At 41.3% G+C, this 23,772-nt stretch overlaps 1 protein-coding gene across 12 annotated transcripts in view; it reads right to left on the bottom strand.

Annotated features, from left to right (window-relative positions):
* Trrap (transformation/transcription domain associated protein) overlaps nt 1-23,772 on the bottom strand; it is a 116,749-nt gene that overhangs the window by 56,589 nt on the left and 36,388 nt on the right. For 6 of the 12 annotated variants that reach the window (XM_063234157.1, XM_063234162.1, XM_063234161.1 and 3 more), the window contains exons 22-34: nt 22,355-22,506; nt 17,838-18,037; nt 16,218-16,435; nt 15,902-16,099; nt 15,102-15,362; nt 14,480-14,641; nt 9,164-9,260; nt 7,627-7,748; nt 7,182-7,352; nt 4,613-4,681; nt 2,151-2,204; nt 2,002-2,022; nt 143-262 (exon numbers count right to left, since the gene is read on the bottom strand). In XM_063234157.1, the coding sequence (XP_063090227.1) occupies nt 143-262; nt 2,002-2,022; nt 2,151-2,204; nt 4,613-4,681; nt 7,182-7,352; nt 7,627-7,748; nt 9,164-9,260; nt 14,480-14,641; nt 15,102-15,362; nt 15,902-16,099; nt 16,218-16,435; nt 17,838-18,037; nt 22,355-22,506 (1,845 nt within the window). The remainder of the gene's footprint in view (nt 1-142; nt 263-2,001; nt 2,023-2,150; nt 2,205-4,612; nt 4,682-7,181; nt 7,353-7,626; nt 7,749-9,163; nt 9,261-14,479; nt 14,642-15,101; nt 15,363-15,901; nt 16,100-16,217; nt 16,436-17,837; nt 18,038-22,354; nt 22,507-23,772) is intronic. The other 6 variants (XM_063234163.1, XM_063234167.1, XM_063234166.1 and 3 more) reach the window with 2 other exon arrangements.

Raw genomic sequence — 23,772 nt, 5'->3', positions numbered from 1 at the left:
TGCATTTTCCACTCTGAAAGACTGCTCTTAAAAGCACAAGCATTAATTTCTGCATCATTATGCTGTTAGATTACTCCACTTATAACAAAGTAAAACATTACAAATAACAAGAATGAGAATTAACCTTCAGTGTGATTCTTACCTCAATCAACATGGCTCGCTCTGTTTTCATTACAACCTCCAACAAAGGCTTGACCAAAGTTTGAGGTGCAGCTGGGATCAGATGAAAAAGGTTTATGATTGCCGAACAAATTTTCATTTCCTAATAAAGAAAATCAGAAATCATAAATAGCCCAGTAAGTTTTTCAAGCACAAGAGAGAAACACCACTACAGACCCTATTACAGTCTAGCTATATTTACAAGGCTGGCCACCAAAGCAAAGAGTTAACATAGAAAAGCTACAACTTACCAGTCTTGGAGAAAACTATTTTTTCTGAAAAAAATTAACTGTCCCTGGGCTTTCACTCATCTGTCACTGCAAAGAGGAAGGGGTATGTATGCATGCTGCGATCGTGTATGCCTGTTGTGATTATGCTGTGTGTTTTCAGGCACACTGGTAAGTGTTGGAAGTGATCTTATGGGTCACCTATGCTAGTTTCCCTTTCTGAGACAGGGATTGTTGATTATACCTGTGGCCATGCAAGAATTAGGACTACCCCACTTGGCCATGGCATCACAGGGACTTTTAACATACTAAGTCTGATTAAGCAGACTTTTTTTTGCTTTCAAAAACTAGCTAAAAACAAGTTCTTAAAAAATACTTACACATTTTATCCTGTAAACTAATATCAGTGTACATAAATGATTGGTAGTAGTGCCAAGTATCTGTCAACCAGGCCAAAAAATAGAGCTGACAAGTTGCCCTACTGAATCATGTGAAAAGTGTACGAAATATCAAGTTCTATAGTTTTTAGTGCTCTGACAGTTCAGGGGTGGGCTCCTGAAGGCTAACACAACCTCACATTCTCAGAGGCCAGAATTGTGTGTGGGCTATTTAAAGGACCTCTCTGTTGCCTCAAGGAAGAAGAGCCCCTGATGGGCCAGCCTGCATCTTATGCAAGAGATATGCAAGAGATATTGTATATATCACTCTCAATGAAGTAAAATGGGGATGACAAACACTGCTCAGAAGGGACCACAATCCTAGTAGCATTTGAGACACTTTTCAAACTTCCTTTTTAAACAAAAGCAGACAAGCAGGAAGTAAGAAAAATCCACTAAGTAGTACCACATCCCATCTCTATAGCTCTCTTCTACAAATTTTCAGGCCGGCAGATAGTCAGTTCTATTGCAAATTCATTACACTCTAAAATGCTCTTTTATGTCATAATTTTCATAGCAACATTACAAAAACTACTTCATTTGGTGTTTACACCATCACAGAAATTATAGATGTCATTATCCCCATTTTACAGAAGAGAGAAAACTCAGGAGTGTGACTATCTAAAGCTGCAGTGTTAGAACTACGTCAGTGTGCTCATACGTGTGCGTGTGCGTGTGTGTGTGTGTGTGTGTGTGTGTGTGTAAGAAGAGGAAGGGGAGTGGTCGGCAGCAGGACAAAGAGGCTCAAAATTTAAGGCAGTCATTAAGCCAGCAGTGTGCAACAGAATATGATTGCTCTCAATTTCTAACAGATTAAATATACATTTTGTGGCAATTCTTCTTAGGAGGGTGATAGATATATGAGTTCTTATGAATGTTATGGCAGCAAAACCCCATTCAATATTGAATAACATTGAAATATTGCAATTCTAACACGTGGAAAAAAAACAAAAGAACTTAGAATCTTGCTTAAAACGTCCTAATATAGAACATGCGTGGCATCCGGACAGTTCACAGCAATGATACTAATACAACTCTGCCACAGACAGACAGTACAAGTCACTGCACTCAAAGGCACAAGGCACTGTGTCCACTACAGAATCACAACACAGCTAACGAGTCACAGCAAAACCAAATGCGACAACAACCCCCGCCTGCAACTCCACTGAAATTCTCACCTCTACCCCTTCCATGGCAGGCTGAACCAAAACAAAAATTACAGCATGAAAAAAGGCAACAAAAAGATAAAAGGAAAAGAAAAAAAAAAAAGATAAAAGTGTTCTTCACATTGCAAGTCATAAACTGACTTTTAATAGGTTGTTCTCACCTCAAACTGACAGAATGGAGACAAGGAACATCTCCCGCACTCTGAAATGCTTTCCTGAGGATGGGGAGGAAAATCATCTTTTTCTATTTATGTCATTTATATAAAAACTTCCCAAATACTCAAACACAGTAAGGGTTACTGGGGTTAACAAGACAGTAAAGACACAATTATCAAAAAGCACACAATAATTACAAATGCTCAGCAGCAAACAGCACACCTTCCACCCTCAGATGTCTAACATGGCCCTGGGATAGCCTCTAACAGAGAGTGTTTCTTCTCTCAGTCAAATGTTAAAAACAATGTTTCAAGATTCTTGTATAAGAGGAGAAATGGTAAGACCTTCTTGTATGCAAACACATTTTTAAGACTTACTTTTTAGAGTAAATAATTCAAAGTTTTATGTAAAGTGCTAAGACATTACAAGCAGAAGGGCGGGGGGATGACAGACCTTTCCCAACTAGAGTCAGAAAAGAACCAGGCGGTGCAACCCCACAAATCAGACATGTCTAAGTCTCACTCCCCAGACCATGATACCACCCATCAGAGAGCTGAATTATCTTACGCAGTGAAGCAGTCTTCATAAAACTAGCTGCATGCATTCCTGTGTATGTGTGTGTGTGTACAGTAGCGTTCTACCAGGGAGTCCTGTTGTCTGTTATAACATCAAAAGGGGAAACGAATCTAAATATGGTGATCTTCAGGGGTATTCCAAATTACACCTGAGATTCTACCTCTCTCCTCTCTCTTATAACATTTTCAAATTTGGTAACTAAGCAAAATTATTTGGCAATTCTACCAAACAAGAATATACTACTTTCTCAGGACCTGGGCCAGTGCCGATTCTGTACAACATCCCTTAAAAAATTATCAGAGTTCAAGAGCAGAGCACAGGCCTCTCCCTGGGCTTCGGTGATGAAACCATAGCCATGTTTTCTGCCCTTGGACCCTAAATCCCATGGATTGCATTTCAGACACATGGTTCACGTCCTAAAACCTAGCATATAATGCTGTTTAGGCTGTACATTCATAGGACAATGTAAATGTCTTAGAAGGAGCTTAAGAACTTCCCAGCACCCATGCCCTGATAGTGGAACTGCACCCCTCCCCCAAAATAATGTACTACAAAATTTATGCAATTTTTTTTTGTTTCAATGGAAGTCATTCATCTACCCAATAGATTTTTTTGTTGTTATTGCTATTCTAGTACTATGTGTTTCAGGAAACTAATTTATTGTAAAAACAAATGTAAAAATGTAAAGCAAAAATACTTCCATGAAATGAGAGGCACCTGTACCTACTTATAAGAGCACAGGCTTTATCAATATGCTCTCTTCTATGAAGATTTTCAATTTTGTTTTGCATATATAAACAACCAATTCTTCCATAAAGATTTTTTTGCATGCGTAAATAAACCATTCACAAGGTTGTGCATAATATAAAATTTCTTTCAGAAGTTTAAAATCCTGGTTTAGTTCTGCTTAGTTGGCTATTTAGAAGCAGCAAGAAAGATGCAAAAACAAACTACACTGATACGAAATGGTCAAAACAAAGCATAATAAAGCAAAAAAAAAAAATCCAAGTTGAGATGAAACACAGCATCCAACAAATAGGCACAAGAAAAGACAAAAAGTCGTATTATTTATGCCTCAAAAGAACTATGTGGAATTCCCTAGTGGGGACACTACCGTAGGATGTCACCAGATATCAGAAAGTATAGGATGTACCATTCCACTGACAGGGCATCATGAACTTAAAAAATACTTTTTAAAATTAGCACATATAATAAATTAGATTCAAAACAGGAGAAAGCATGCATTTTTGAAGACAGTAAGCCTTTAATGACCAACATCAGATACTTTAAAAAGATTTAACTGGAGTGGTTTTTCTTCAAAATCACACAAATTTGCTTTAAATGCTAGTCTCAATTTTTGGCAGTTTGTATAAGGAATCTTAGGCCTAGAAAAAATATGTATGCTGATATTTACGTGATGCTTTATTACATTTTCCTTCGTGTTTTTAAGTCTAAAAAATCTCTAGGCAGTTTTATCGGACAATAATGATTAAACATAAACTTTTACCAACCAAATGATAGACAGCAATGGAAACAACAGGTGAGAAATGCACCACCATGTAAATTGCAGCTGCCAAGAACGGTCTAGAAAACATACTGTACTAATAAAATTGAAATACTAACATTTCAAGCTTCCCAGAACTTTCAACAAAGACGTCATATTAAAGTAAACAGAAGGGAGAGTTTAAACATAAAAAGGAACGTTCATCCATTAAGAGAAACAAAAGCAAAATGTAATTCTAAAACAATGTTTTTAACAGTTTACATGGACTATACTCACATAAAACCATTTCTGACTGGCAATTTAATTAAGGCACTGTTCTGGCATTAACACTTAATATCAGCGATGTGCCACAGGGGCAGCTGTCCCAGAAACAAGTGAGTCACTCACGTTTCCGTCGCTCCTCTGGCCCCCTTTGTGAGTGATGACCACCACCTCCATCCACTTGCGCAGATGTTGCTGTTGAAAAAAACAGACTTAGACACAAATTCTTCATGACAGGAGCATTTCACTTTCAAATACTGCCAACTGGTGAAAACTTGTCATCATTAATTTCCCTTGTTTCAATGTATTTAATGGAGGATTGAATCTCACATTATCTAAACAGCCTGATCACTAAACTAGCCTTGTGGATAGTAAACAAACAGGCTAAATTTATCAATTCGACAGAAAGAGTTCAGGAACCTAGTCACTACAGTGCCAGGCCCTGTCACTTTCCTATATGTTGATTACTTTTACAACTGTTCAGCGAGGTCTATGTCAGGTACCAGAGTGGAGATCTTATTCCTGTCCTGGGGCCAAGCAAGAAAACAGGTAAAAGAGCAGGTGCATGCTGTGCACAAGTGCAGTTATGGTAAGTTTTACAAAAAGAGTAGCAAACAACTTCAGGTAAGGGCTGGGATTAAGGCAGTCCCCAGGGAGGCTATGATGTCTAAGCAGGGACTGAAAAGAGGGAGGCCAGAAGGACCCAAGTGGGAGAAGTACACTCCAGGTAATGAGAGAGAAAAGGGTCCAAAAACCAAAGGAGACAAGTGGCCACTGGAGTGGAGAAACAGTAGCACAAGGAGCCCAGGAGAAATAGTGATATATAGGTACAGATCCCTCTAGGTCAGAGGCTGTACAAACTGATGCAGTCAGGCAGCAGTTCTGTCCTGTACAGAATGAGGGCACTCTTTATGTATGTAGTGAAGCCCTGCATTTTAGGCAAACACATGGGAAGAGAGCCCTGCCAATAGTTAATCTGGGTTTGTGATAACAGTGCTCCAACCTAGGCCCAGCACATCCAAGTGGACAAACACTTAGAGCCCGAGACCCAAACCCTAACAAGGGCATTCAAATAACAAAGGCTACTTTCTTACTATGCATTGTCCGGACTAACTCTTTAGCGTACTGATGGGAGACTGCCAAGATGCATTCTCCTGAGAAATGAAGCCTTTTGTCTCCATTTTTCCCCATCTTTATTTCAGCTCTATTCACTGAGATATGCAGAGCTGCCTAGACTGAACCAGATGTTCCCTCAACTGGCTAAAAGAAATGTCATCAAGTCTAGCTGAGATGCCACTGCAAGACACGAATAAGAACTACCCCCACTGCTGATAACTAGAATGGGGGCCCTAGCAACAGCCTGTGAGATTCGAGAGCTAATACATAGACAACATCTCAGTTGAGGCCATGGTGCTCAAAAAGAATTATTCCTTCCTGGAAATAAAGATGCCAGTCTTGCATACATCAAGCTGTCCATTGCATTGCTAATTGAAGGGCCTCTGTGTATGGTACAAAACTGTTCTGCTTCTCCTTACAGCCAATACCTGTAAAGTTTCTTTGTCCTAGCACTCTGCTGCAACCCCCACCCACTTCCCTGATCAAAACCAATAAAAGCCATGAGAATTTGGACATGGGACATCTTGTTCCACAGAGAGCACTAGGCCATCCCAGAGCTCCTCACCTGCAGAACTTTCTCTCTTTGTCTTTATTTGCATCTACGTGCCTTACTGCTGGATGGGAGGCCTAAATCTTCTGCAGGGGTTTCAGGAGGCACTAATGTGCTCTGGGAAGTTAGCACGATGCTTTAAAAAGAGTTCCATAATGAAGTGGACTTCAAGAAAACGACTGAAAGACTCCCAAACACTCTTCTCTAGGCCTTTCCTGAGCCTTTAGTATCCCTAAAGTCCTTGTCAAACTTCAAAAGCTGTGTTTCTCAAACTCATGCATCCAAAGAATGGATTTGCATGAAACACCTACATATTGCAGGGTCACTGATCAATGCATGTATTAAATAAAGCAAATTCTTCAAGTACTAGAATAAAAACATTTTACTAATAAATTCCCTGAAGGATATTAATCATCAGATCTTTAATTCACCAAACATGGGCTGGGGATTTAGCTCAGCGGCATAAGCGCCTGCCTTGCAAGTAAGTGTGTGGTCGTGAGTTCGATTCCCGGTACTGATAAGAAAAAAAGAAAGAAAGAAAGAAAAAGACTTATGTATGTACCACTGTTGCCCCCTGAATGACGTGTCTTGAAATTTCATTTATTTTTCTTTGAAATAAAATAGCTTTGAAAAAATAAAATAATAATTTAAAAAAGATGAGATTTAAAAAAACAACAATGTAAAACAGTGTATGCTGGCACATGTCTATAATTCTAGAACTCTGGGAGGCTGAGGCAGAAGGATCCCAAGTTTGAGCTCAGCCTGGGCAACTTAGCAAGACCTAGTCTCAAAATAAAAAAGGCTGAGAGGTAAGGTTGGGGAATCTTAGTGTGAAGATCCTGGGTTTAATCCCCAGAACTGTAAGAAAGAAAGAGGAGGAAAAATCAGTAATTTTTGACACGGGTCTCACTATGTAGCTCAGGATCGGCTTGAACTCACTACATAATCCAGGCTGGTCTCAAACTTGGCACTCCTTCTGCCTGACATCTCAAATTGATTATAGAATCTGCTTAATCCCATTTGGCTTACCATCATCTGATCACAAAACTTGTCATTAAAGGAATTTGGGAAAAGTCTTGTAACAGAAGTCAGACGATTCACAACATTCAACGTCAAGCTTCGGTAATCTCCCAGCATCATCAACAAAGGTCTCATATGTGTATGAATTTGGTCTACTTCAATAGTAGCACCTTCTAAAAACTGTTTAAAAAGAGAAGTTTAAAAAAAATAGTCAATGGAGAACACTTTACATTTTACTCACAGCCAACCAGTATTTACTCACAGCAGTCAGTGTTTTCCCTTGGGAAAACAGTACTACCTGCCTTCCAGAAACTAACCATGAAACAAGGGGCTTTACTATTTAACATTTTAAAAGAGCCATCATGATTACAAAGCAGACAAACTTATTACAATCTAGCATGTGACACCCAGACAAACTGACTTATAGGTGTCTCTTTCATACAGGCACACTCACCTTTCTCATACAGGCTTCTCCAGCCTCCTGGAGCTCACTATTGGTGGAATTAAGGGCTTTGAAGAGTGCAGCAATGATTTTCTCCCTGGACTGAGGAAGGTAATTGCAGGCAGCAAGAGCATCTTTAGGGAAAAAATTGGTAAAATTTCATTATTAACCTGAAAAATACCTAAACAATTTTTTTTTTTTTAAAGATACTACAATATGAACCACTAATCCTCTCTCCTGCTAAAAAAGAACGCATGGTCCACTAGCCACATGCTCAGTATGGTCTAGAAATGAGGTCAATTCTGCCTGAAAGGCAATACCAAGTCTCCAGATACCCTTGCCTCCAAGACATCCTCACACGGCTAGCCTGGGCAGTCACATCTGAAATTACAACAATGCAGTCTCTGAACTTCCACTTATAGCTGATATATGGATCAGACACACATGGCTCTCCACTATGTAGTGTCTCCACTACGCAAGTGTCCAACTCTGGGGGTTAAAGTCCTTAAATTCTTAAAAATGCAAATGTTCTTAAGAAAGGAGACTTACCTCAGTTTCCTTACTGTTTGGATTATAAGCATATATAATTTTTTTATACTTATTAAAAGAACTTATAAAGTGTTGCCAGATCCCTCTTGAATTAGGTAGAGGAGCCAAACAGTGGACTGGGATACCTAGACATGAGAATGAGGGCAGAGTGCTCAAGACAGCACAAACCAAAGGGATAGAGGTGTGCAGCGGGACTGTGTATTAGTTCCTCAGTTCTGTATCTTTGGGTGCCTCTCCTGTGACCTCTTTTCTGTTAGCAAACATGATCTTGCTAGAATGTCTTCTCTTAACTAACATTGGATTGAAGCATGTCTCAAACAAAAACCAATAACAAAGAATCAACTAGGTATTTATTACTCACTAAAAAAGAAAAAAAGAAAGTGACTGCTTCGGTTATTTAGTATTGATCTAATGTATTTCCCTAAACCACACAATTTTTCTATAACCAATTAACATGAAGTTCCTAGTGAAAAGAGACTATAGGAATTTCAAATGCTTCTGAGTCATGAAGAAGTTTATATAGACTGTATAGTACTTATTACATACTCGGGATGAAAATTACACTATTTGGATCACACTTAGTTTCTGATGAAAATTACACTATGCAGACCATATGATAATTCTTTGAAGTCAGAACATTTGATACTTAAGGAGAATTATGAAGTATTTACTACCAAGTAATATATATGGTTTAGCGTATAACATTATCTAAATCTTAATAATATATTCAATCTTACAACATCTCATAACATAATCTGATAAATAACTTTTGATTTTTGCCTTTTGAAATGAGGTTTTGCTGTGTAGCCCAGGCTGGCCTCGAACTCATGACCCTTTTACCTCAACCTCCCAAGTGCTAAAATTATAAGCATGTGCCAAAACATCTGGCTACAAACTTAAGTTTTTGATCCTGTATTTAAAACACCATAAAAATCCAGAAAAAATAGACAACAACAATAAAGGTCACTATCTCCTTTCTTTTTAATACTCTGTAACTTACTTAGTGCTGCGATTCGTAAAGGCACAAGTGATGGAAGGCTTTTATAACATGGCAGTTTGGTTAAAGCTGAATCCTCAGCCTCGCACAAATTCAAAAGCTAGGAAAGATAAAACGGGGTGAGCCCACTCCTGGAAAGACACAGCTACTTTGCAAGGAACAGAATACAGCAATCTCCCATATACATGGCAGTATGATTAAAAATGGATAAACTGAACACAAATTCTAAAAGTATCATGATATGACTAAACTTCCTTATTTTAATGCAAAATTCCTTAATCTCTTTAATCAATATATTCTTAAGATACATTCTCATTCACTCTGATACCATGCTTTTTCTCAAAAGATAGTATCATTTCATCTAACTGCAAATTTTATGATGGCAGGTCTGTGACCCATTGTTCGAGCTGCTTACCCAATGCCCTGGACTAACAGATGGGCCATTATACAAATATTTGAGTGTTTGTAATTTTTCTGTTTCAGAACAGAAAACATAATGAAGGAGGATGAATACCACTGGGAGTTCCTGTGGTTATCCTTCCAGATGTTCTAGTGTACAAGTACCGATGTACCTAACACTTAAAATAGATGTCATTCTATCAGTGTTTTCCCCTTAACTTATATTTTAGTGTGTGTGTGTGTGTGTGTGTGTGTGTGTGTGTGTGTGTGTGATGTCTATGAACCTTAATCACCACTGTTACCAGGTCCTTAGACAATGTTCTCCTCCCGTGTGTGTGTGTGTGTGTGTGTGTGTGTGTGTGTGTGTGTGTGTGTGTGAGATGTCTATGAACCTTAATCACCACTGTTACCAGGTCCTTAGACAATGTTCTCCTCCCGTGTGTGTGTGTGTGTGTGTGTGTGTGTGTGTGATGTCTATGAACCTTAATCACCACTTGTTGGGAGCCGCGTCTGTGATAGCTCGCCTTGCGCGGCGGACGTGCGGCCTGTGGTAAAGAGCAAAGCCTGAGGTAGATTACCCCTCCCATCGAATATGTTAGTTTCCTGCTTACCGCGTAAACAACCCACTCAACAATATAGTCTGCCTGGCAACTGATGATGTTAGCCAATCAGCTTGCCTTGCTTACTTTAACATGATTGGACACTGTACCCGTATATATACCGGTGCCACCCCTGGGCGGAAGAAGAAGCCAGGTAGAAGCCCAGAAGTAAAAGCCCAAAAGGAGCCGCGGAGAGCGGACCGGTAGAGGCTTTGGGGCAGACTGAAGCACAAAAGGAGCCGCGGGGAGCGGACCAGAGGAGGCTTCAGCTGGGAGAACCCAGGGCAGGCTGTACGGAGAAGGAAAATAAAAAGAAAAGGTTGTCCACTACCAGACTTTGTCGTGTGTCCTTCCTGCCGGCCGGGAGCGGACATCGACATTTGGTGGCCCGTACGGGGACTGATCACCCCCGAGACGTGGAAGTGGACAACGCTCCAGTACAGAGCTGCGAGACAGGTGAGTTGGGGATAAGCCTGGGCTCTGGGTGGCGCGCACCTACAGGGCTTTTAGACTCCCCTCAGGCTCACGCGTAAGTGGCGGATTCCTTGGGCCTCACGCGGTGAGTAACATATTAAAAGATGGGAAACATGTTAGGTAGCAACACTAAGAGCGAGGGTGGTTGTGGAGAAAGCTCTCAAGAGCTTACAAAAGTACGCAGGGTATTTGAGCAGGCCCAGTCAGGGAGCTCCTGAGAGGGGTCCGTCAAGGGGAACAAGGATGCTAAGGAGGAGGACGGGGCTCTAGCCTCGGAGTCGTCTGACTCCGAGGACGAGGGAAAGTTGAATGGCAAGGAGGCCAAAGAGACCAGCTGTCAGGAGCCTAAATCGCTCAATAAGGAGTCGCAGGGTTCTTTTCCAGCGTTGCCCCGCGAATTGCGCTCTGCTCAACCTGGTCTGCGGAGGAGTAGAGAGCTCCTGAGCGCTCCCCGGCGCGAGAGGGAGGCGAAGCCTTCCGCCCCACCTTGGGGGCCGTTTCCGGAGGCGATTCCTCGCCACGAGGCGGCCGCCTGGGAGCTCTCTCCCCTTTCGCCAGAACAGGAAGTGATGCACGGGCCCCCATTTTCCGCCCAATCACGGCCGCTGTCTTATGCTCCGCCGCCGGCGGGTCGGTATTTTTACAGGCGGCTTTGGCAGGGGGGACGCTTGTCTCATGAGGTACATCCACCTGGGATAGATAGTGGCCCCTACGGGATATTTCCTGTACAAGTAGCTATGGGCCAGGGACGCAATGTATGGGAGCCTTTTGAGATAAAGCAGATTAGAAAACTTAAAAATGCAGTTACAACCTTTGGGCCGACTGCGCCTTACACCATTGCCATGCTGGAGAATCTGTCTTCTGGGCCCCTCACCCCCGCGGACTGGATTCAGCTGGCAAAGGCGTGTCTGCCCTCGGGCAGTTACCTGGATTGGCGAGCCTGATACACAGAGTTCTCTGCCGAGCAGGCTGAGAAAAACGCCGGTCGAGGAAAGGGGGGCTGGAGATTTAGCTCAGCGGCATAAGCGCCTGCCTTGTAAGCAGGCAATCGCCAGTTCGATCCCTGGTACCAAAAAAAAAAAAAAAAAAAAAAAAAAAAAAAACGAAAAAGATAAAAATAAAAAATAAAAAACAAAAAGGGGGAGTAGGCCAAGGCCTGGCCCCAAAGGCACGATTATCCATGGCACTATTCACACACAATTTTTTAAATTTAAATAATGATAATCGCTCCCCAGCCGTGGAGCACTGCAACCCTTCCCCCAACCATAAAGGGTGGGTGAAGTGGAAAGATGTCCTGACAGGACAATGGATGGGCCCGGATCCAGTGGTCAGCTGGAACTGAGGCGCGGTTTGTGTTTTCCCACAGGAACCGGGACGAGAACCACTGTGGATACCGGAGAGACTGACACGGGCAACAAAGCCCTCGACTGAAGATCAGACCTGCCCTACTGGAGATCCATCACAGACCAACCAATAAGATGAATAGAAATAGCGGTAGCCCGAAATGGACAAGAAGATCCTCAGGCATATGCATGGCTTGCTCAATTGGCCCACGACCGAGTCTAGATATGGCGGGCATCCCTCATTCTCCTCCATAAGGTGACAATACACAGCAGGGTAGGTGAGTCAATGACGGGTAAGAGCGTGCCTCCCCAGCACGACTCGACCTAAGCCAGGCCCTACCCCATCCTGCACGTAAGCCGCTGGACTGTTAGATGCTGCCCAGGTCTAAATTTCTCTCCGAGGGGATTTCTTTACGGAGAGGAAATGAATGCAAGCTTGTGTGCATCCAGGTTCCGTCCAGTTTGTGCCTGGCCCTAGAAAAAGGACGAGGGCCTCAGGGCCTTGGCAGACCATGGCATGGCCAACCAGGGTCTAAGCCAAGGACCTACGGTGGGCCTACACATAGGGCATAAGCCTCTGCACCCAGTCCAGGAAGGGCTACGATGCGCACATTCATAAAAAATAAAATAGGGGGAGATGTTGGGAGCCGCGTCTGTGATAGCTCGCCTTGCGCGGCGGACGTGCGGCCTGTGGTAAAGAGCAAAGCCTGAGGTAGATTACCCCTCCCATCGAATATGTTAGTTTCCTGCTTACCGCGTAAACAACCCGCTCAACAATATAGTCTGCCTGGCAACTGATGATGTTAGCCAATCAGCTTGCCTTGCTTACTTTAACATGATTGGACACTGTACCCGTATATATACCGGTGCCACCCCTGGGCGGAAGAAGAAGCCAGGTAGAAGCCCAGAAGTAAAAGCCCAAAAGGAGCTGCGGAGAGCGGACCGGTAGAGGCTTTGGGGCAGACTGAAGCACAAAAGGAGCCGCGGGGAGCGGACCAGAGGAGGCTTCAGCTGGGAGAACCCAGGGCAGGCTGTACGGAGAAGGAAAATAAAAAGAAAAGGTTGTCCACTACCAGACTTTGTCGTGTGTCCTTCCTGCCGGCCGGGAGCGGACATCGACAACCACTGTTACCAGGTCCTTTGACAATGTTCTCCTCCCGTGTGTGTGTGTGTGTGTGTGTGTGTGTGTGTGATATCTATGAACCTTAATCTCCAGGAAAGGGCTTAACAGTCTATATTTTCAAGAGACTCCTGCATGTTCTGGTACAGCCAGCACACTGATGAACATCTAGAGAAGAGTCTTACACCCTTCACACCATGAAGTTCCAGTCCTAAGTTTATGGACAGTTTTCTGTGCAGATCATAATATGTCTGACTGCAGAATTGCAAGAAAAGCTATTTTCTCATTTTACAGAGGTTTCTGACCCTCTGTCAATTCAAGGGCAAATGATGTAACAAGGTGTAACTGCTTGATCATATGGCCCAAGAAAACCGAAGAACTTCAAAAAGAAAAAAAATCAAGAGGTAAATTTTCATAGTTGGAAACTCACAGTATAAACCAAAAATTTATTTCCTTAGGAATTTGGCCTTAGTTTACTACAGCTATCTCTACAAATGCATGATTCATATCTTGTAAAATGTCCAAATCAAAACTATCTAGCAGATCACGATTAAATTCTAAGAATTAATGCTTATAATCTGACTATACCTGCAATTTAATTTCTGTTGATTGCTATGTAGTGCCACCTCACACTGGAATGTCTGCACTGACACATGTCTAGAAGATGTGAAGTGCCAGTGTCCATGTTTGGGCCAAGAAGCAAGTCAAGTTAACTAAACAGAATAAGAGCACAGCTGGATAGTGCAGCGAGTGGGAAGCATGCTCTGAAATAAGCGTTCCTGGTTACAACCTTAGGTCTGCAGCTTACTTGCTCTGTGGTCTTGGCTAAGAAACAAACCCTCAGGCTCAGCTGCGATGTCTTCACAACATGAAGAAATAGCATCTACATCTCATGGGCACTGCCATGATGTCTCACCAGTGCATGGTATATTAACCTTACTCTGAGTGCTGCTGATGAGAACAATTAAAAATGAGGAATATGGGGCTGGGGATTTAGCTCAGCAGCATAAGCACCTGCCTTGCAAGCAGGCGGTCCTGGGTTCGATCCCCGGTACCAATTAAAAAAAAAAAAAAAAAAAAAAAAAAAAGAAGAATACTGTATCTCTAAAATACAACTTTAAAGCCCTAAGTTAGAGAACAGTTTTGTAGAGCTAACAAGAGTCCTGAGGACTCACAAAACTGCCAACATTTTGCTAAACATCTCTAAAACTCCCTCCTACTAAATCCCAGTCACAAAATACCTGCTTAGAGTGCTGTGCCAGGCTAAACTGGTTACCTATACCACTATCTGAGCCTTGTCTGAACTCAGCCCACCAGACTTCTTGTAGAAAACAGGCTAGCAGACACATCCCCATCCACACCACTCTGCACCACCACCCCCTACCTCTGTGTAGAACACCTTATGCTCCACCACATTAAGATCCATTGTGAAGAGCCGAGGCTGCAGCGTGGTACAGAATGTATTCCCTTCCATCAGGCCAATCTGCGCATTGGCAGGCTGGTGTCGAAGCAAGTGCTTCTTGGGTGGGACCATATCCTGAAGGACCTGGGAAAGACAAGGAAGGACACCACTAACCAGCTGCCCCTTTAACAACAAAGGCGTTTTGTGGTAATGTTCCACACTGACCAGTCTGAAAACTATGAAAGGCATGGTTACACAGAAGTTCTTCAATAAGGTAGGCAAGACATGATTCAGGTGCTAGGATTGAGCTGTGGACAAGTCTGTCAGAAACATTTAGTTCCTAAGATTCCATAGTGACCTCTCTTAAAACAAAACAGAACAAAACTAGAGTTCCTTATAGTACTATACAGACTCAGGAAACTTCTATTCTCTTGACACAAATAATAATGACACAGCCAAAATATAAACACACTACAATTCACATATAAGAAGCCAGAAAGAGTATGTACAAACCAGACAATATGAACACAAAATTATAAACATTATTTAGAATTCAAATTTGAAATAAGTAAAAACCACCCTGGTTGCACATCAAAAATCTCACCTCTTTATGTGGTTCCATTATCACTGTCACACTCTTCCCAGTGACCTGCGCCAATACCTGCAGTGAATGCATGGCCTGTTTCCTCACAGTAGAGTTTGGAGAGGTGACTTCTCGAACTAAATCATGGGTCACATGGTGAAAAGACTTCTCCTGAGCTGCCACAATCTCTTCGGCTCGTTCCTCATCTTTTAGAGGCGTGGCACACCTCATGAGGAGCTGTTCCAGAGTGGTCTTTGCCATGGCAACTGCCCCATTGGAAACCTGTAGGTCAGGAAGGCCATAGAAGGAAAAGGAGGGTGATGCTGCCCACTACACCCACCTACAGCCCTGCATACAAGCTGACAAGAAAGACCGTTTTATATCATCCACTTAGCACCTTAGTATACCTAAATCACTTCCCTGTAGGTGAATTCAGAAAAGAAAACATAACCTAGATATAACCCTGGTATTTATCAGTTAAGCTGGTGATAGCTACACCAGTCTATCAGCATGTGTTAGATCTGCAAATGGTTTCACAAGAACAGAACAACTGTGGAAACTTGCAGTACATGTGAAGCAGCACCCCTTCCTTCACATGCATTCTGATTTGTGACTGCTCTAGAGCAAGTAAACCAGTACCCAAAAACAGCCTATGGGAGAGGGGGCTTGGAGCTGTCTCTAAATTAGAGACACGGTAGGGAAACTGAGCATTAGCACTTCCTTGCTGGGCGGAGCACATACTGCAGAACTGCCCCCAGGCAGACTGCTCAAAGACTAGCTAAGCAGTGTGATTATTCAGCCTTGGAGCTATCCACACCTACCTCTCCAGTTAAGTCCATCATGACAAAGAGCAGTGCTTTAAGGAATGTCTGCTGGTTCTGAAGAACCCATGTGAGAGGCAGCCGCTCCATGAGAAACTTAATGGACACCACACCTCCCAGTTTTGCATACCAGGCCTGCTCATAACAGCAGGCACACAAGCGCTCCACAATATAGGAAAAGAGGGGAAGCTGGCAGGCCTAGAGAGAGAAACAAGTAAGTCTTAAAGATACCGAAACTCTCAAACTACTAGTTTCTTACAACAACTACTCCCGGGTACAAACACCCCTATTATCAGAAGACATCATTCTTTCTTACTCTCTCCTTTGAGCCCAGGATGATGCTTGCAACATCAAATATCACAGCCAAGGCCACTTCCCCAATCTTGCAAAGTTCCTTTTCTTCATAAGCCATACAGATAGCTATTGCATCAATAAGAACCAAGGGATCCATTCCTTTTGATCCATTCTCTTCGCTGTGAAACATGGCTGTGCTGGGCTGGCTGCCCACCTGGTAGCAAGGCAACAGGAAAGGACCTGGAAAAAGAGAGCAGGTAAAAGAGCAAGGGGAGTTCATTCCCATAACCATTCCTGGCCCTCAAACTGCGAAACGACCTGATTTTCCCCTTAAATTTAAGAATTCAGAACAAGAGGCACTGAGAAAGGCCATAGGTTGTTCTGGATATTCCTAACATGTGAGCATGGGTGTGGTGCACATGGTTGTAACTCTAGTTCTCTGGGACAATGAGGGACAGGCACAAAAATCACAAATTCAAGCCCAGTTTGGGCAACTTAACAAGACCCTGTCTTTATAAAAACAAACAAACAAACAAACAAAAGGCAACAGTAGCCAAGTGATCCAGAGAATATACATGGTCAAAGAACAGTTGGCCACAGCAACTTGGAATTAGCACCTGGTAGGTACTCAACACTATGCAAGATGGGAGGTTATCAGGATTACCTTTGCTAGAAAGACAATGTTCATGCAGAGGAATTACTGAGAAACAAATAGAGTTGTATGGTATTGTTCTGGCCAAAAAGATGGGCAAGCACACAGAAGAGTGCTGGTCAGCCTCAGGAGGGATTCTGAGGACAAGCTGGAGCAGCACTACTCAAATATGATCTGCAAACTCACTGGTACTGGGCTGGGAGAAGATCCAAACATTGAGGGCATATTTTTAGAAACCTATGTAGCAGTAGCATTTTTCTTGTCCTTTTCAAAAGCATCATCTGCAAAACAGAACAACTGATCCTCCTCTACCAGGAGCCTGAAAACCACTGAAGCAGAGGTGAGTGGCTGTGCCAGGTAGAAAAACACTGCCAACAACTACCTGAAGGAGAAGTACGGGACATTAGAGGAACTGATCAGCGAGCAGAGTGAGTAATGGGGCACAGGAAAGGAGGTCTTAGAAAACATCCAAGGGCAGAATGTCAGAAATGAATGGACCCTGAACCATCACTTTTACATGCAGTACGTCCAAAAACACTCTACCTCCGTTTTTATTACACATGTATACACATACAACAAAGTGCCTGAAGATGAAATTGGGTAAGTTACAAATTACAAAACTTGAAAATTGCTTTTAAGTCAATAAATCGCCAACCACAGAGGGCAAGAGGCACGGTAGCACTCTACCAGCCCTCTGGGAAGTAAGTTGAGGCAGGACAACTGCAAGTTTGAGTCTAGCATCCCTCCTGGGCTACTTACTTAGCAAGACCCTGGTTCAAAATAAAATATACCAAAAGTGCTGAGAAGGATGCAGTTTGCATGAAGGCCCTAAGTTCAATCCCCAGTACAAAAAAAAAAAAAAGCCAAAACTCAACCAGCTACTCAGCTTCTCTGAAATGACAAAACATCCTGAATATCCTGACCAAATTTCTAAAGCACATGAAAAAGGGAAATAACCATGCCTTCTGCTATGACAATTCCTAGACTCACCACATTGCTGAGCCACTGCCACCATAGTATAGTGGCGAATCAAGCTGGCAACAAAAGGCAAGGCACTGGGCCGCAGATCTTTGATGACAGCAGACATGAATGCCCCAGTCAGAGCCTGCTCAAATGTCTTCCGGGCTGGAGTGTCTTGTGCTTTGTAGCGATGCGAGATAATGACATTGGGTATGGTCTTTTCTGTAAAGCTGGAAGGCAAAGTTGTATTAGTTATTACATCAACCAACTAATGAGCTGAGGATTCTACTCTAACAACCTGCCCACTTCCCTCTTATTTAGACCTGGGTAAATTAATTTCTCTGCTTTAATTTCAGCAATATCTGGAAGCAAATGTGAATTTCATTATCAATGTTTACACTTCTGTTTCAAAAGACACCAAGTATATTTCTACCTAATATGAACACGAGCAATCAGAAATAAATCTAAAATGGCAGCATACTCAGGATTTTTATTTTTTTAAATTAACTTTACATTGTAAAGTTACAATGTAACTTGGTACATTTTAGATACACATAATGATAATATTCATCTTAGGGAATTCGTACCTGAACGTGATAGATCTTGATTCTTTTTCTTTTTCCTATCCCCTCCCCTCCCTTCAACCCTTTTTCCTCTTATTTACAAAAGCTTTGTCCCACCTTTTTCCTTCTATTCTTTTTTCGCGTCTCCCTCCCCCACCCACTTCTTAGTTCCCCCGCTTCCTCTTTAAACGTTTTCGTCCTATTTCACAGTATCTATTATACAGTTTGGCCCTCATTTACTCTTTCAGTATCTCACACTAGAGAAACAATGCTATAAACATGTGTCAGATTTATTTCACTTAGAAGTATGGTCTCAAGATGCATCCATTTACCTAGAAATGCCTCAAGTTTATCCTTTATAGCAAAGCAGTATTCCACTGCATTAAACACACACACACACACAATCTTCTTTATTCACTCCTCTACTGATGAGCAATTGCACTGTTTCCAAGATTTAGCTATTATAAATTATAGGTAGCACACTCAGTATTTTCATTATTACTTTTTATTTAAGAAAACTGGTGTCTCACCCTTGTATTTAAGAGTCAGCCCTAAAAAGTAGCTAAAATCAATGATCAAACAAGTCTGAAAAAAGCTATGACTTAAAGGCAGCTACACATATATTACATGCTAAAATATCATACCAAGAGCACAGAATCAAATGGGCTGTGCCTCTGACAAAGCATTTAATGTAGCCCTTACACAAGATTAACTAAACCAAGAGGGGAGGGTAAGAGGGATATACTTCAAACCCCAAATGTTTAATAAGGGTAAGACCCAATTTTTAAAAATGGGCAACTGAAATACATACTTCTTAGAAAAAGCATAGCCCATACATGAGGAGGGAAACAAAAACTCAACATCTCTCACCATTAGAGAAATGCAAATTAAAAAACTGAGATCCTATCTCACTCCAAAAAGATCAGGAAATCACTAACAAATGCCTGTGAGGCTATAGGAAAATACAAACCCTTCTACATTGCTGGTGGGAATGCAAACTAGTACAACCACTATGGAAAGCAGTATAAAGGTTCCTCAAAAAACTAAAACTAGAAATTCCATTTGATCTAGCTATCTTCCCAAAACAGTTAAAGATACCATATTACAATGAGAACACACACACTCATGTTTATGATGAATGAATAAAGGAAATGTGGTATTTACACACAATGAGTACTATGCTATAAAGATAAATTTGAGTCATGTGAAGGAAAATACGTAACTTGAGATCATAATAAAGTGAAATAAACCAAATGCGCAAGCTTAAATATCACACAGCTATCCTAAGTATAAATAAATAAAAGATAACAGAAATAGGGTGATCAACCTTTTGTAAATAGGAAGGAAACTGAGAAATGGAGGAAAAGAGGAGAGAAAAGGGATGTAAAAGAATTAAGGTGTATTATGTCCATAAACCAACTCCCCACAATGAATGTAATCATTATATATTATAAACATAAAAATAAAAATGTTTTTAAAAAAATAACAGTCGGGCTTGGGGATTCAGCTCAGCAGCATAAGTGCCTGCTTTGTAAGCACTCAGTCATGTGTTCGATCTCTGGTACCGATTAAAATAAAATAACAGTCATTAATACATTAAACAAAAGTACTGAGTTCAACTTTGAAAGCTCTGAGAAACACAAGTAGCTCCCCTGTCCACTTTACATGTTACTCTGCCTCAGCCTGGTAAGCATAATGTACGAGGTCATTTTGACATGGAATGTGAGAAAACTTCCCTGGGACTTCCACTGAGGGAATGATCTGTCTTCTCACAATGAAGAAACAGGGACAACTCCACGACTCTGCAACACAGCTGGTCTCCTCAAAAATGACAAGAGTCATAAAAGTCAGAGAAAACATAAACACTCATTTTAAAACTTATTGGGAAAGTTGTCCGTGACATGATCGTTTTGCTTTGTGTTTCACACATCTGTAATGTCACTTGCCTTCTTGATAGTGGTTATGTTTTCTTTACTCCAAGCCAGAGGCTTTCCAATTTTATTATTCTTTCAAAAAAAAAAAAAAATCAACATTTGCTTTATTGAGCCATTTACTGTATATAGTTTCCTTACTTCATTTCTTAAGTTTTCTTTTCACTGTTACATTTTTCTGACTCATTTAGCTCAATTATTTTTCTACTATTTAAAACAGCCTTTACTGAGCCACAATTTATATGCTACAGAATTCAATCATTTTCAGTATGTAGTTCATTAAGTTTCAGTAAATATATACAGTTGTGCAAGCCATCACCAATCCCTGTTCCTGCTCCCAAGCAACACTGGTCTGTTCTTGGCCTCTTTTTTTGGCTTTTCCAGGTTTCCTTAAGTAGAATCTTCCAATATATGGTCTTGGGTTTGACTGCTTCACTGTGCAGTTTGCCTCTTCTTACTGCTCAGTGGTATTTTCTATTATGTCACACATCAATCACATTTTGTTTGGAAATAATGCACTTGTTTATATGGTGAACAATCTATTATGACTTTTAAGGCTGTAAGTGCCCTCTGTTATTCTGATCACATCCCATTTACATTTAACATCATACATAATTTTGCTTTTCGTTTTTTCTCCCATGTTGGATCATACAAAGAGGAGTGTTTCTTTAGTCTGAATGAAACTCACTCTTTAGAATGTCCCCCATGACAGACCCACAAGGAAAAAGACTTGATTTAATCTGAAAATATCTTTCTTCTGTCCTTATTTATCGGTCACATTTCCACCAGGTCCATGACTCTAGGTTGGCAGGTGCTCTCTTCCAGACTAAGGTTATGTTCTGCTGTGCAGTGGCTTTCAAAGCTGCCAAGCCAACATTCACTTCAAGATCGTCACTTTATTCTTCCAGTTTGTAAGATGCTCCCTGTCTCTGACTTTCTGCTGTTTCACTATTAATGTATGTATGTGCACATTTCTTTTTATTCATGCTGCTTTGAAGTCTCAGAAGATCTTGAGTCTGTATACTGTTGTTTACTTTTCATCAGCTCTGTAAAGTTCTTGGCCATTATGTCTCTCACATCTTGTGGAACATCAACCAAATTATGCTACTTTACTCGATTTGTTCTCTTTAAAATTTTACATCTTTACATAGTTTCCTCTCTGCATGCACTCTGGGTATTTTACTCATCTAAACATTCGCTGCCTTCCCTTTCTCTCCCTTAACTTGAGCAATTTCTACAGGTTTCTGATTTCTGGAAGTATTTTCAAGTTTCCCTTTTATAAACACCATAAGTAAAATTATAACCTCGCTCTGTTGATCCTAATCTCTGAAGTTTGCACAGGGGCATTTCTGCTTTCAGTTGCATTTGCTGGCTGTCACAATACTGTTATTTCCTTTTCTCTTCCCAAAAGCAGAGGGAGCTCCTTTTGCCTGCTCTCTCTTCAATGCCCCTTTTAACAACTGAGTGCCTTCTATAAATTTAGCACTGTTTTTGAAGCTGTTAAGAAATGCGAAGATCAATCAGCTGGGGATTTAGCTCAGTGGCATAAGCGCCTGCCTTGCAAGCAGGCAGTCGTGAGTTTGATCCCCGGTACCAATATAAAAAAAAAAGAAAAGAAAGAAAGAAATGCGAAGATATATGGAAAAAAAATCTGTCCTTAAAACAGAAAGACAATACAGCATCCATGTATTATACATAGCCTATAGTAATGAGGACAAACACAAATATCAAAGTAAGTATTTGGAGAAAGATCTTTGTAAAATGGAAAAGCAAAATGTCCAACAAATGTTTTGCATATGACGGGAGCTACATACAATGGTGAGCAAAAGAAGTCAAAAGGGACATGACACTACTTGGTGGCAGCAAGTATAACTGAGGTGAAATCTTATTCTCAGCAGCTAAGTCCTCCTTTCCATTTTCTCTGGAGACCAAAGGTAAGTAGTACATGGTCTTCCTGACATGAAGGAGCATGCTCCTTATACTGAGAAACCTAGGCAGTCCTAATTCCTGCAGCAAGGCATGCCTAGTCACAGAGAACGACACAATCACGTACTTGGGGTGTGCAAGCAGCTGGTAGAGCGCATGCTTATTGTCCTCCAGACTCATCATGGCCACCAGGAAGCACTTGATCACTTCCCATGCCTGCCTCCGGTAGTAGGGCTCTGTGTTGGCACTTTTCAGGCAGTCCAAAGCAGTTTCAATGGCCTGCAACAAAAAGCACAGAAATTTGCACTGAAATTAGAGTTCTGAAAAATTATCCCTCAAAGTCCTGGTAGCTCCCAGAAGAATCTCAGTGTGTGTCTTCTTTTGCATTGGGCTGATATCCCAACAAGTATTCACCAAATGAAAATGAGAAAGGTTGTTTAATAACTTCATGTTTTAATAACCAATAGATTACAGATATGTGACCAGACCTCCTAAGGTAGATTAGATTTGCTGTGTTAAATTAGATTCTGTATCACCTTCACAATTGTATGGCCTATATGATGACCACAGACTTTCCCCTGTTTAAGTTCAAATCTGAAAGATAGCTTTCTTAAATTCTTATTGATTTCCCTTTTTTAAAGGAGAAAACAGGTCACATCTTCTTTCTTCAAAAAAAATCTACACAACTATGTAAAGACACACACCCATTTGTATCCTAATTCATATCAACTAGATTGTCCAGGGAGTCAAGGGCGGTGCAATCTCTCTCTCTCTCTCTCTCTCTCTCTCTCTCTCTCTCTCTCACTCACACACACACACACACACACACACACACACACACACACAGAGAGAGAGAGAGAGAGAGAGAGAGAAAGAAAAAGGAAAAAGAAGTGAAGCCTTTAACAGCTAATACATTAACATTAATGGTAACAACATATGTGTTATTAAGAGCCAGGAAGGACAGAAACAGCATGATCTATGTTTGGATAGAGAATGGAAGAAATTAGGTACTGGAAAGACAATGTTCATAGACAAGAATCAACTTCACTTCTTAATGGCATTTGATATAAAGTCTGTTGGGATCAAAACAGACCAAGAAATGGAGAGAACAAAGGAGCAGGGAGTGGAAAGAAGGGAAAACTAAAAAGAGAAATGGAAGCAAAGCTTTTGTAATTGAGGAAGGGAAGAGGGGCTGACGGGAGGTTAGGGGAATGGGAGTTCTATCACGTACAGATACAAATTCTCTATAATGAATGTAATCACTATGTGTATGTAAAATGCACTAAAAGGGATATAGCTCGGCAGCATAAGTGCCTGCCTGGCAAGCACAAGGCCCTGAGTTCAATTTCCAGTACCAAAAAAAAGAAAAAGGAAATATACCAGTAAAATCTGATTGAGGGGGAAAAAAACAGACCAAGAATTTAGGGATGTTCACCTAGAAAGACCGAAAAAACAATTCAACATTCCCAAGTTCCCAAGGCAATAGTCTCTCACTGCCCTACTAAAAGGGTCCACATAACAAAGGAGATAATCACATAAAATTTT

The sequence above is a fragment of the Cavia porcellus genome, unplaced genomic scaffold (assembly GCF_034190915.1).
Source record: "Cavia porcellus strain 051 isolate PalLab524CR breed Dunkin Hartley unplaced genomic scaffold, mCavPor4.1 scaffold_23, whole genome shotgun sequence".
NCBI lineage: Eukaryota > Metazoa > Chordata > Mammalia > Rodentia > Caviidae > Cavia > Cavia porcellus.
Note: the sequence above shows the minus strand (reverse complement) of the source record. Positions and strands in the feature narration are given on the sequence as shown.